Here is a 14079-nt window from a genome sequence, read left to right as displayed (position 1 = left end):
GTGACTAGTAGTTGTCTTATAACAAGCATCAACCACGAACCTCACACTCACAGTGACAAGTTCTTTGGAATTTGGCTACAAACTTTCCTCAGGAAGTTTCACTCACAACCCCTAAAGCAAGTTGTTGGCTTGGAATATTCATTAAGACTATGTTCTTCACTAAACTACAGTGATGAAGTTGGAACAATTGGTCACGTTTAGTCATTAAACTTTGTCTCATTGCTCAAAAAAATTGCAATTTAGGACGAAAGTGTGGCAAAGGAATAGAGCCTTCTTTCTCTTGAAAGCTTTCTCCATTCACCCTCGACACTTTTCCCCGACAGCTCTTGACAGTACACAATTTTTTTTTTTTTTTTTCCAATCAAAAAGACGACTTTATCAATCGTGATTTAACCGACTCCATTCGTTCTTCATCTTTCACCTTTTTGTTTTTCAACTTTTTCATGATTATTGACTCAAAATTCAAGGCCACAGATATACTTGGAAATTTCCTACCAACTAAAATCTCAAAATCAAACTGTATTGGAAATTTGGAACTTCTCTTATTCCATTTCATGAACTGGAGGTTTGGCTCAACTAGTGTATCTCATTGGTGAAAAGTATATCATTCTCGTTCTTTCGAATCTTTCCTAAATCTTAATCCAAAGAGAAATGATTGAGGTCATATTGCTTCCTTTTGCATGCATGTGGCTTATCTTGGAGAGTTTAATCTCTACAAAGCATCATTATGTTCCTACTAATTAGTGTTATTTGACACACCAAGGAGCTTGTTCTTTGCCCTCTAACTTTCATCATGAGCAATGCACGCTTGGATTCCATGACTAATTAAATTAAGAAGATACTTAAAGTGGATAACTTTGCTAATTGCTCAAACAATCGATAAATAAATTTTGACCACTATATGTAGAATATGCTTTCCGAATAAAAAACTGATAATAAAATCATTGATTATATCTTAAATAAGAAAAATTAAAAATAGAATAGGTATTTAGCACGAAATAAGAGAGGTAATCATATATATAGAATCTACGTTACTACTGGATACAAGTTTTTATTAAATGATGGAAAATTATATGTGGTCATTGCGGTCGTGTGAATTAGGCGAAAACTCTTGTTTTAAGGTGTTAGCATTCAAAAACTTTGAAGAGCACTCTGATAAGTTTGACTCGCCCCAAGTAAAAAGAGAGAGTTGAAGCACACCCTTATTATAAAAGTTCAACATCCACTTTTAATTTCTCATCATGCTGTCATTGTTAGTGAGAATTTCTAGTTCCATAACTAAAGTTAAAAACCCATATATAGTACTATTATGGTTAACAAAACCAGCAAGCTTGATGCTAACAAAACATCTTGTAAAATATAAAATTATTTTGTATTTTTGTATTAAGCTCTTGAGTCTTGATAAAGATATCTCCAAAGACAAATGAAAAGTCTCTCGTCACAAAAATCAAACCCTTTTTATCTTTCGTGCTTCCGTCTTTAATTAACCTTTTCCCAGACCCTACCAAATGCTCACATGTAATTGAACTCATGCAATGATCACTTCTAAAAATAAAGATTCCGAGCAAAACTCTTTGAACTTTGGTCACATGCATATGGAAGTTGGAATCTTAAAGGCTAGGTAAGAGTTTTGAGTAATACAAAAGGTAGTGGCAGGTCCATTTCTTAAACAGTAGGAAACGATATATATACAACTAAATAAAGATATCTAGATGAGGTTAATTGACTACTTGTGAGGTACGTTGTTGACTTCTTAAGTCGGTATAATGATTTAAATTCTCATACCTTTCCTCTTGATTGTTGAGCTTTCCATATTGATAAAGAAGAGTGAAAACTTATCTTTAATGGAGTATTGAAAGAAAAGAAACTAGAATACAAAATATAATGTTACAATCGGATTTTGATTAATGAAAATTTTGAGTCAAGAAAATATCTAAACGGATAGCATGATTTTATATATTCTTAGACTATCAGCATGTTTAAAGTCGGCAAAGCATCAGTTACGAAATCGGCTTCATAAAGCACAAAGGTGAAGCAGATAATTTCAAATTTTGTTGCCAAGAAACAAAACATTTTTTGCTCTTATACTTGTCCTCCGAATAACATCATATCCTTCAATTAACAAAATACATCTTACGAACTCAACTCTTGTTAGGTTTAATTTGAAGCAGTAGAACCATTTTTATCTCTAAAAACAAAACAAAAGGCAAATACTAAAGTGACGATCTAATTTTCTTGCTCCCAAAAAAAAAAAAAAAAAAGGTTATTTGGTTTGGTTTGTGGAATGAGCGTTTCTTTTGGGCATGTAAAGACGCGTTTCCTTTTGGCCTTTAACCCAACCCACGTAGTCTTTATGAGAAGCTTCATGTTTCTTTCTCAGAGGCACAGGCATGGTTGTCATGGTATGGCCATCGTGCTTATGGGATGATGACAAGTACACACATACATACATAAGGCCATAAAGCCATAGCATAACACGTGCTCATCAAAATTTTAAAGGGACATTCGGTATTGCTTGCAACACGCACCCTACACGCCCTGGCTAATGGCAGCTCGTGACCCGGAATGGAATGTTATAAAATACCAAAAATTCCTTAAATACTGAAGCAAAATATATATTAACTGTGGCTCATGTAAGCTGGCAGTAAAAACTAACATTTACCAGACTCTTTCAATTTCATTAATCAACTTTCTCATTCCCTGAATAATCTTGATGAAGACCCTGAACATAGATATTTTCCAATCTGACTCGAGAAATAGTGTAATTAACTGACTAGCTCGAAGTTTAGCTGCAATGTTCTTTTGCTAATAATGAAGGCAGCAAGCTAAGAGGGACAACCCCAAAAAAAAAAAAAAAAAAAAAAGGTTATTGGTAAATGACAAATATGATTATTGACCTAGCATGTTGGACGTACACATGTCAAGAGTTGCGCGTACCGCAAGAGGACATAGAGGGCGAAGGTTCCAAGTATTCCATCAAAAGGGGTATGACCACCCCTCACCGTAGTATGCGATTGACTAGTGTTCTGAAACCAAACGATCACATTGAAAACTAGAAAAATGTGATCATTATCTGATTCGTAGAAGAGCAAGTCCGTTATGAGGTGGACGTCCGCACTGCCATAAAAGTGCGGACGTCCATACTTTTGCAGCAATCAGGCACCGACAGCGACGCGGTACTTGTCAAATGAAGGCTAGAGGCATTTCGGACGGCGTCAGCATGAAGATGAAGGCCAAGGAGATCAAGGTCGAAGGTTCTGGGCAGCGACCTCACCTGAAACTTCAAGCCCGATCAAGGTCGACTGCAAACTGATAGCCTGCGAGTCCACCGACAAGAAAAAGCTCAAGATCGATGTCTGGCCTCCGTCAGGCAAGAATCGCGCCGTCGTCAGTACCTAATCTCTACAAAAGCATGGACGTCCGCACTTTTGTGGCACTGCGGACGTCCTCTTCTGATCCTTTCTCCGTAGAAGAGATACACGAGATATATGGCTATGATCTTCTGAGTAAAATCATAGTAATTGTTCATTGTATTACAAATGTAACTCCTCTCCTGAATAAAGTCATATGCGAGCTTCTTAGCCAGAGAAAAAGAGATTCCTAAATGGTATCTTCTTGTGTGAATTTTTTTTTTAACTAGCGTTTAAAGTTTAAGGAAAACAAAAAAAAGCATTTCCAAATCTTAGAAGAGTACAATTCTAATTTGTATTGTTAATTAGGTAAAGTATGAAATCATATTTTCATCAGCTAAATCAATTAAAGATGAAGCCATATTGGTTTTCTTTTCAACTTTTCTTGTAAAAAGTAAAAAAAAGGTCGAGAGAGAGAGAGAGAGCAAAAGAAAACGAGGGCTTAGTTTTGTTTGGTAAATAAGCTAGGTGCGTTTGTGTGGGCAGATCGATAGACGTACTATAGAGGCGTGTCTGTTGTGTTCCAATGGCCACTAACCAAATAACCATGTACCTTCCCTTCCCCACGACGCCCATCACTATCGCGTCTATTAATTTTATACACATAGGACTACAGAAAGGGGAGAGAGGCTATGGCATAGCCTGGCTGGTCCTATCCAATACTATATATATTAATTTAGGGACAGACATGCCTTCAGGTCGATCAGGACAAAGAGCCTTTAATCCCCTTCACTGGCTTTCTGTACCATACACAGGTACCCCAGCACCTCCACCTCCACTCCCAACTTAGCAACAGACTCTGCCTCCTTCAGGAACAGTATCTCAGTCCGTCGTAGCTAAAGCAAAGGACAGCCATAATAGGACAATGCCGAGCTAGCTAGCTTACCTGTCGACATCTTAGTGGTGTGTTTTGACTGCCTTCCTTTCCCCAGATTCGTTTATGGACCCGACCCGACTCGACTGGACCGTCCTAGCTGTCAAAGAACAGGGGAGAGTTATTGGGTTGGTGATGGGCGTCGTGGTGGTAAAATGGAGGAGGAGGTCATTGTGTACTGGAATGTTTTGTGGTCTGTCAAGCCCTCCTGTACGGACCCTGAAATTTGTGCACGATTTGTGCCTGTGGAATCACTTCGGTGAATAATACAGTAGTTTTCCAAAGAGAGTCACCACTTAGTGAGTAATTTCTTAAAAAAAACATTTTGTGTTTTTTGTGACAAAGACCAAATTTAAAAAGTTGGAAAACAGAAACTCATTGGGACTCATTGGGAGTTTGGGACCCCAATCTTTTCGTAATCAATTTTTTCTTTAAACTGCTATAAAAATGAGAACGCGAGATATTATAACTTTTTGAGAGTGTAAATAATAATAATTTAATAAATTAATTGATATTTATATAAATTAGAAGGCGTCATGTCAGTCTTGAAGCGCTTTTCAGATAAAAAAAATTAATTTTAAATGGAATGTGATTTTAAATCTTGTGTCCAATTTGATTGAAAAGAAAAAGCGATTAGACTACACAAATTGTGTTTTATATATATATATATATATATATATATATATATATCCTATCCAGAGCTAGGCCTCGCTCTGAAATTAAAGTGCGAAGTTAGAGTTTAGAGTCACTTTTCGGTCACATATCAACATCTCGACCGTTCAGTTTTTAGGTACTAATGTATAGATCATCTCTGCAAAATTTTAGCCAAATTGATGGTCGTTAAGGTATCCAACTAGCTTAAACCAATGGACGAATTGAATCTGTATTAGAAGGCGTCATGTCAGTCTTGAAGCGCTTTTCAGATAAAAAAAATTAATTTTAAATGGAATGTGATTTTAAATCTTGTGTCCAATTTGATTGAAAAGAAAAAGCGATTAGACTACACAAATTGTGTTTTATATATATATATATATATATATATATATATATATATCCTATCCAGAGCTAGGCCTCGCTCTGAAATTAAAGTGCGAAGTTAGAGTTTAGAGTCACTTTTCGGTCACATATCAACATCTCGACCGTTCAGTTTTTAGGTACTAATGTATAGATCATCTCTGCAAAATTTTAGCCAAATTGATGGTCGTTAAGGTATCCAACTAGCTTAAACCAATGGACGAATTGAATCTGTCCAACCTGAACCGTACTAGCTTTAAGGCAGTTATCAATGTCTTAACGATCATCAATTTGACTGAAAATTTGCAGAGATAATCTATACATTAATACCTAAAATCTGAACGGTCGAGATGTGGATATGCAACCGAAAAGTGACCCTAAACTCTAACCTCGCACTTTAATTTCAGAGCGAGGCCTCGCTCTAGATAGGATCTGCATATATATATATATATATATATAGCGGAACTTCGCTTTGAAATTAACGTGTGAAGTTCGAGTTTTGGGTCACTTTTCAGTCGCACATCTACATCTCCACTGTTCAATTTTTAGGTACTAGTGTATAGATCATCTTTGCAAATTTTCAACCAAATTGATGATCGTTAAGGTATCTAACTTACTTAAACTAATAGACTAACTGAATCTGTCAACCTGAACTGTATTAGCTTTAAGACAGTTATCAATGCCTTAACGATCATCATTTTGGCTGAAAATTTACAGGGATGATCTATACACTAGTATCTAAAAACTGAACGGTTGAGATGTGGATATGCAATCGAAAAGTGACCAAAAACTCGAACTTCACACATTAATTTCAAAGCGAAGCTCCGCTCTGGATAAAAACTGTATATATATATAGAGCTATTCTCAGGTGTGGACGTCCGTACCTAAGCAAAAGGTACGGATTTCCATTTTTTCCCCCTTTTCCGATCACACATTTAGATCTTAACCGTTCAGTTTTTAGGTCCTAATGTATAGATCATCCCTACAAAATTTCAGCCAAATTGGTGATCATTAAGGCATTCAATACTGCAATTTACCAAAATTAATACGAACGGTTCCGAATCTGTCGAACCGGAACCGTTCGTATTCATTGTTGTAAATTGCAGTTTTGAATGCCTTAATGATCACCAATTTGGCTGAAATTTTGTAGGGATGATCTATACATTAGGACCTAAAAACTGAACGGCTAAGATGTGAAACTATGATCGGAAAGTGGGGAAAAATGAGAAATCCGTACCTAATCCTTAGGTACGGAGGTCCGCAGCCAAGAACCCCTGTATATATATATATATATATATATATATATATATATATATATAATTCTCATAAATTTGGACTTTTGAGATGATCTTTCTGGTGTAGATATGTGCAGTTGAGTGGAAGCAACTCCAAGCAACCTTTCAACCAATTTAGAATTATTAAGCTGTCTCTTCAACTTGGAAGTCAAGACGAAATGAATTTGCTTGATCAATTGCATCGAGGCAGTCGACCTTTTCTTTTTCCTTATGAGAGAAATTTGAGGATGACAAATATTACATAGCTGCATTGTGACTTGGACACAAGACTTTAAGACCCTACAAAATCCATATTTTGAAATTAAAAGATATGCTACATGAGCATTGCAAATTCATATATAATAATTGAAATAATTAGGAATCTTGGATACAAGTCAATTGGTGAGATTTGAAAATGGTACTCCTCACCTAAGTTGTGTCATATAGTACCTAAATGCTTTGTTATGAAAATTGGAATCATACAAAAATATGCCTTAGAAAACTAATAAATCAAACCAAACCAATATGCTAACACAATTGACCACAACCCATATACTAAACTAATCCTATTCTCTTTTGGTCCAATGAACAACTCCATGTATAACAATATTGTCTTAAACTAGTTTCTGTTAAGAATCTTTCCAGATCATTCATTTCTTTATCTATTTTTTTACCTCATGACCATGAGTTGAAATGTAGAGTGAATGATGAGATGAGGTATGACATGTCCCAGTTCAAGTAGTTGCACATCAAAGCTCACACTACCAACATTTTCCCCCATTTTTGGGGCCTTCACCAGATGTTGAGTGGTTAACTGCTTAGCTTCATCTTCCAACTAGCACATTATAATTAGGGTAGAAACCAAAAACAGACAATAATGGCTAGAAAGAAACAAACCGGTCACATTGTGCTAAGCTTTCAGATATAAATCCACATGGGTCTATGCCCAAATTGACATTTAACCATCAACATAATATCTCATTACATTAACTTAGATCAAAAGCATTGATAATAACAGAACAAAATAGTAGCTTAATTAACCCACAGGACAAAACTAACCCCATCAAACCATTACCCCAAACCCATTTCCATGACTAATCTCTCTGCCTAACCTCTTATTTACAATTCTCTTCTGATTCTGTAGCTGATTGATTCCTCATCACATTCACATAATTGAACAGGCATTTGGGTTCTCATCACTGAAAATCTGAGGAGCATGAGGATTCCCCATGTAGATCATTGGTAGTGGTGGATAATCATACCCATAAACAACCCCATATGGAGGTACCTGGCCAAACCCGGGTTGACCAACCGGAAAATCCATCTTGTCCAATTTTTCACCTCCGCCGCCGCCAGCATTACCACCCTCTCCTCCTTCCTCCTTGTTCTTCTTCTTGCCACCTCCGCCATTGTCGCCGCCACCTTCACCTTTCTCCTTTTCTTTCTTGTTGTCCTTCTTGGGTGGCACAATCTCCACATTCCTCTTCAGCCTCGCTTTGAGACTCTCAGCCACCGCCTTCATGTCCATTGTCCCTTTCAGAGTCACCAGCTCCTTCTCCTTGTCAATGCTCATGTCATGGACCCCTGCCAGACCATAACAAAACCCAAAACGTTAACATCCACCACCACCACCCAAACGCCGCCGTATGAAGTACACAAAAACACAGCTGAGAGAAATGATAACCTCACCTCTGGTCTTGGTGACGGTCTTGCGAATCTTCTGAATGCAACCCTCGCAGTGCAGATTGAGCTTGAGAACCGCCGTCGTCACCGGAGGCTACGCAAACAGAGGAATAAATTAATCCAAACAAAATTAAGTAAGGTAGGTACGTTGCGCACAATAAGACAGGCGCATGTTAGCAGGGGCCAGTCTCTCACCTCTTTGGGTTTTTTGTCGTCGCTTGCTGCTTTCTCAGGCTGCTTCTTGTTGCTGTTGTCGTCTTTCTCTTTCTTGGGCTGCGGCGAGATGAGGTCCACCTTCTTCTTCAGCTTTCCGGCGAGCTGTTCCCGGAGCTTTGAAGGGTCCACTTTTCCGACCACCGTCAGCTTGTGGGCTCCGACCTCTGGCTTCACTGTGTCGACCCCTGCAAAAGAAAGGAAACCAAAGTTGGAATCGAATCTGGGTTTGGATGAGATTCAACCCATAAAGCAGAAACAGAGAGCGTTTCTTCTGGAATATACTCTTTTTTTTTCATGCAAAAATAACCACAAAAATTGGAAAATACAAAAAGCCCATTACCCAGAAACAGTTTTAGGGGAAAGTCTAAATGGACCAAATGAGTTTAACGAATTGAACCAGAAACCCAGATATGAAAAGCATTGATTATTATGAACATAATGAAAACAGAGAAAATGGGTTTTGAGTGAAACGGTGAAACCCAGAAATGGAAAGCACTAAATGAACAGGCTTTACGAAATTGGGAGGTATATGAGGCTGAAAATAACTGGAAATTTAGACTACTAAAGGAAATCTGACAGTTAAAGTGGGTTTTAGACTAGGAAAGGGAGCATTACCTTGAAAGCCTTTGAGGGTTTTGACGATTTTGGAAGTGCAGCCGTCACAGTGCATGTCAATCTTCAAGACCACAGTGATGGGGTTGTCCTCCTTCTTCTTCTCGGCGCCGTCGCCGCCCTTCTTGTTGTCTCCGCCGTCGCTCTTCTTCTGCATTCACCCAACAAATAAAAACCCCATTAGTATTAGTATTGATACATCACAAATTCACAGAGAGATTCACAGTAAACGAAAAACGAGAGAGAGGTGAGGACTCACAGCGCCCATGGTGGTTGGTTTTTCGTTTTTGGTTCTGGGAGTGGAAATCGGAGAGTTGTGAGAGAAAATGGCGAGACTGTGGAGAGGACGTGGTTATTTAAAGGCAGTGAGGGTGAGGGGGTGGGTTCAGTTTTAGGACGATGCAGGTGGGTGGGTTATTTTAGTCTTTTTATTAGTGATGACGATCGATGATGGATGATGGAGGTGTGATGTATCATGTATGATTATGATGATGATGGGATGTGATGTGATGTGATGGTGAGGTGGGTTTCTATTTGCGTGTGAAGCGTGTGAGGGGGCAATAGAATGACTAGGGATGGCAATGGAGAGGGTAGAGTAAGGGGATTAAATTATCATCTCCATATCTGACTTCATTTCCCATCCCCTTATCCGCCCCAATCCTTGTAAAATATGAAGTTAAAATCAAGGTAAAATAGTCAAATTATTCCCTAACTTTTCTCATGACTACCGATTTACTCCATGACATTTCAATTTTGATTATTTACACCATCACTTTTCTAAATGTTGCCCATTTACACTCTATAGTTAAAATTTAGACTTTCCATCCAATTTCTCAGTTAACTTAGTTAGCACGTGAAGGGTCTTTTCATCTCTGCAATTGTCACCAAAAAAAAAAAAGTGTTGCTATTTGTACCGAACAAAAATCTTAGTACACCCAGGCCAACTATAAATTTTTTTGCCTCTAATATTCCAATATTACCCTCATATATTAATAAATGAAGAAAAAAATACAAAATTACTTTGTTAAAAAATAAAAAAAATACTGCTATTCGTCTCCCACAACTGTTTTTTTTTTTTCCCTCATCCTCTCCTCTTCTTCTCTGTCTATCTCTCAATTATCTTCTTCTCAGCATGACCTCTTCCTCTATGTTCCTTTTATCGAAATCAATATAACACAATCCCAACTTGGATCAATCAAGATGACCTTCACATGCTTGCTGTAATTTTAATTTTCATATTCTATACATATAAATATTTTAGTTTGTTCGATGACTCCTCAATCTTATACACAATACAAACCCCTCCAACTGGAAACATGGAAGATCAAATTCTCATATGAATGTTTGAAATATTAATCCAGTCTGGCCTTCAAAGAAAAAGAAAACCAGAAAACTAAATTATCAAAGATAGTTTCTCTTTCAGTGATATGACCATCCAATCATTTGATGTGACTAGCAAATATTAATTAAGAGATTAGTTGCAAGCTAACAACCAACCTTGAAATAAGAAGAAGAGATGGACAAGGAAGAAGCGACAAAGGGCAATTTTTTTTTTCCTTCTTTTAACGAATAACAGTTTTGTAAATTTTTTTTTATTTCTTTAACGATGTGTTGGTTTGTTTTTTTTCTTTTTGGTAATAGTTGAAAAGACGAAAAAGCCCCTCACGTGCTAACCAAGTTAAGGGAAAATTGGATGGAAAGTCTAAAAAATAACGATAGGGTGTAAGTTAGCAACAATTAGAAAAGTGAGGATGTAGATAATCAAAATTGAAATGTCAGGGGGTACCTCAAAAAAAAAAAAAATGTCAGGGGGTAAATCGGCAGTCATGGGAAAAGTCAGGGGTAATTTGGCTATTTTACCTAAAATCAAACATCAAAATAAAATAAATTTCTTATTTCAATAAAGGGAAATTGACATGTTGATAAAGATATTTTATTAAAAGAATCTTCCTTTTTTTTTTTTAACATATTTATTAACAGAATTTAAATATTGACAAAAAGATGAAGTTTACATAAATATTTATTTATAAATAATATCAAAAATATATATAATAATATATATATATATATATATATATTTCATATAATTCTTATTGGGTGGGTATGAGGATGGGGATCAAAATATCATCCCCGCCCCGTATCCGATTTCAGAATTCGAATACTGGAGATCCCCATCTCTGTTACCCAATTTCCCCCGAATTTGTCGCCGCGCCGTTAGGGTTGAATACCCGATAGGGATTTTTGCCATCCCTAAGAATGACGCGTGGGAGAAACTTCTTCGTGATTTTGGAGCCCTTTTGAGAATTGGTTTGTGATTTTCTTTTGTTTTTTTTGGTCTTTGGTTTGTGATGGGAAAAAGAAGATGAGACATGTCAAAGTTGTCTAGTGTTTTACAACAGGCTGATAAGGCCTAAAGGAATACACCCAAAGGTAAAAAGCATGGGAAACAAATTTACAATTTGACCTTTATCTACTAAGTAACTAAGATTAAGGTAGGCCTCGTCAACGGGTCAGGTGTCATACTCATATATAACTCAATTCTCATCTTCAGCCATGAGATGCTATATGAAGGTGCTATTTTTACTATTCTTGATTAAAATATAATATAAGTATAATGTTTTTTTTTTTTTATTGGGGGAGGTTAGCATTAGAAAGTTAGCAACACGCACATACACACCCTTCGGGGGGTATCCCAGTAGACCCGGACTAATCCCTTCTGAACACCACAAGGCATTAAACACCCATTAGTTGGCCACCAAGGCCTCATGGGGATTCGAAAGCCAGACCTGGGGTGTCCAGACTGGGACATTATATAAGTATAATGTTTATGAATATTATATTAAAAATATGTCAATTTAATTAAATAAACTTAAAATTTACATTTTGTTCAAGTAAATTCAGAATATGTGTCTGGCTCAAACTTGAGGTTACTTGCTCTAGTTGAAATAAGATTTATATTAGAGATATTCTCGGAGAATCTTAGGAGATATCCAATCAATGTACGATTATGTTTCCATGTACAACTCTATCTCTATGCTGGTAATCCTCTATATAAAGAGGCCCCTATTATCAATGAAAGTACGACTCAATTCTCTCCTAATTCAGTTTTCCTTAAATACGTTATCAGCACGAAGCCCTAACCCTGAAACAAATAACCAAACCCTGATTCAAGAAGCTAAAAACCTTGAATCCGAATACAAAACCTTGAAGCCTTTTCTTCCTCCACCTCACACATTGAAGAACTCGATCCCAGGAGTCCAGAACCGGCGGCCCCACCCAAAGAACCGGCCGGAAACCCACCGAACTGGCCACCGGAAGCTCCATACAACTCGCAGCAAATATTCCACTGGTTCACCATCTTCCGGACCTCCAATTTCCACCAAATTTTGTCACAAGAAGATCCTCCACCTGAAGATTTAGGAACCGAAAGAAATATCACAAAAACAGGCCGAAACATTGCTGAACCGGCCGACTGAAAGTCCTGCAGAAAAACCGGCAGAAGGAAAAGAAGAAAAAAAAAGGAGGAAGGAGAAGCTGCAGCCAGAGGCCCAAGTCGAGATCAAGCCAAGCCCACAGACAAGCCACATCAGCAGCACAGTTAGCAGCCACGTCATCACTGGACCCCATTGCTACTTCAGCGGTCAACGATCGCTGGCAACTTTTCCGGCCAATTTCCTGCAACTTTTCCCTGTCAAATTTCCCGGCGACCTATTTTGAGGTATTTTTTACTAAACGTTCCCATTTTTTTAGAGTTTTTAAAGTCAATTTCTCTTCTTTTTCGGGGACTTGCAACCTCACTTCTTCTAGCCCCCTTTCTTTATCATAGGGGAGACCAAATTAAGCCTAACTGTGGGGGTTCGTGCTCACTCCAAGCTTGGAGCTTGTAGAGTTCTCAAAACTTAGAGTTTGTTGAGATAAAATGATCGACCGCAAACATCATTGTTTCGATCTAATCCAACCCCTCTTGGAATCGAATTTCTTGGAAGCGACTACGCTCAGAAATTCCTAATTTCTTGGAAGCGACTATGCTCAGAAATTTTATTTGTTTTCGTGGTAGCCTTTTTCACTCCGAAACTAACCCTAATTTCTTGTTCTCTTTCAGGATGAGTAACCTGAACAAATTGGACTTTGCTCTATTGGGAACAACTAGCTCTGAATATCACAGGTGGGTTCGTGATATCCGCCAGCATCTCAAGGCCGATGGAATCTTGGATACGATTCTCGAGCTTAGCCAGGACGTGTTAACTGTTGAGCAAGCTTAAGCTTTGGAAGCAAATAGAGCAACCTTAGAGGTAAATAAGGCGAAAGCCATCATCCTAATCACTCGTCATATGGATGATTCGCTCCAGTACGAGTGTATGAATGAAGAAGACCCCAGAAGGCTGTGGGTCTCACTCGAAGATAGATTTGGCAACGTCCGTGACTCCCTGCTTCCTGACCTAGAAGTGAGATGGCATAGTCTCCACTTCTGTGATTTCAAGTCAGTTCTTGACTACAACTCGGACGCATTTCGCATTAAATCCTTAATGGAATTCTGTGGTAGAGAGATCACAAATGCGATGTTGATTGAGAAGACTCTCTCTACTTTCCCCATCTCTGCATTGATGGTTGCTAAGAACTATCGAATCGATGTTACTGCAAGACGAATCACAAGGTTTCATGAGCTCATTAGAGCTATGAATGTCGCTGCAAAGCATGACAACATCCTTGTGAAGAACTATAATTCTAGATCCGTGGGAACATAGCATATTTCGGAATCCAATTATAGTCGCACCCCAAAAAGAGGGCGCCAAGAGCGAAACCCTAATCTTAGGGATACTTCTCGACGTTCTGGTCTATATAATCGCTCTACTTGGGAAGGTAATCGCCAAAATAGGCTAACACGGAACCGAAGAGGTCAACGTGAAAAGAGAGAGGGAGGCAACGCGTCTGGCCATGTTGGTGGCGCCACCAACACTAAGAGCCATCTAAATGACGCTTTCAAAGCGCCTCAATC

At 38.0% G+C, this 14079-nt stretch overlaps 1 protein-coding gene across 1 annotated transcript; it reads right to left on the bottom strand.

The window, feature by feature from the left end:
* Positions 1–7454: 7454 nt before the first annotated feature.
* On the bottom strand, positions 7455–9490 carry LOC112167295 (heavy metal-associated isoprenylated plant protein 3). Its single transcript, XM_024304303.2, has 5 exons — positions 9343–9490; positions 9087–9234; positions 8451–8656; positions 8262–8349; positions 7455–8156 (listed from the first exon to the last, which is right to left on the bottom strand). Exons 1-5 carry the CDS (start codon positions 9349–9351, stop codon positions 7738–7740), a joined length of 870 nt encoding a protein of 289 aa, XP_024160071.1. The 5' UTR covers positions 9352–9490; the 3' UTR covers positions 7455–7737.
* Positions 9491–14079: the final 4589 nt, after the last annotated feature.

Source organism: Rosa chinensis, chromosome 5, assembly GCF_002994745.2.
Source record: "Rosa chinensis cultivar Old Blush chromosome 5, RchiOBHm-V2, whole genome shotgun sequence".
Lineage (NCBI taxonomy): Eukaryota > Viridiplantae > Streptophyta > Magnoliopsida > Rosales > Rosaceae > Rosa > Rosa chinensis.
The sequence above is the reverse complement of the archived record's forward strand: the minus strand, read 5'-3'. Positions and strand labels throughout refer to the sequence as shown.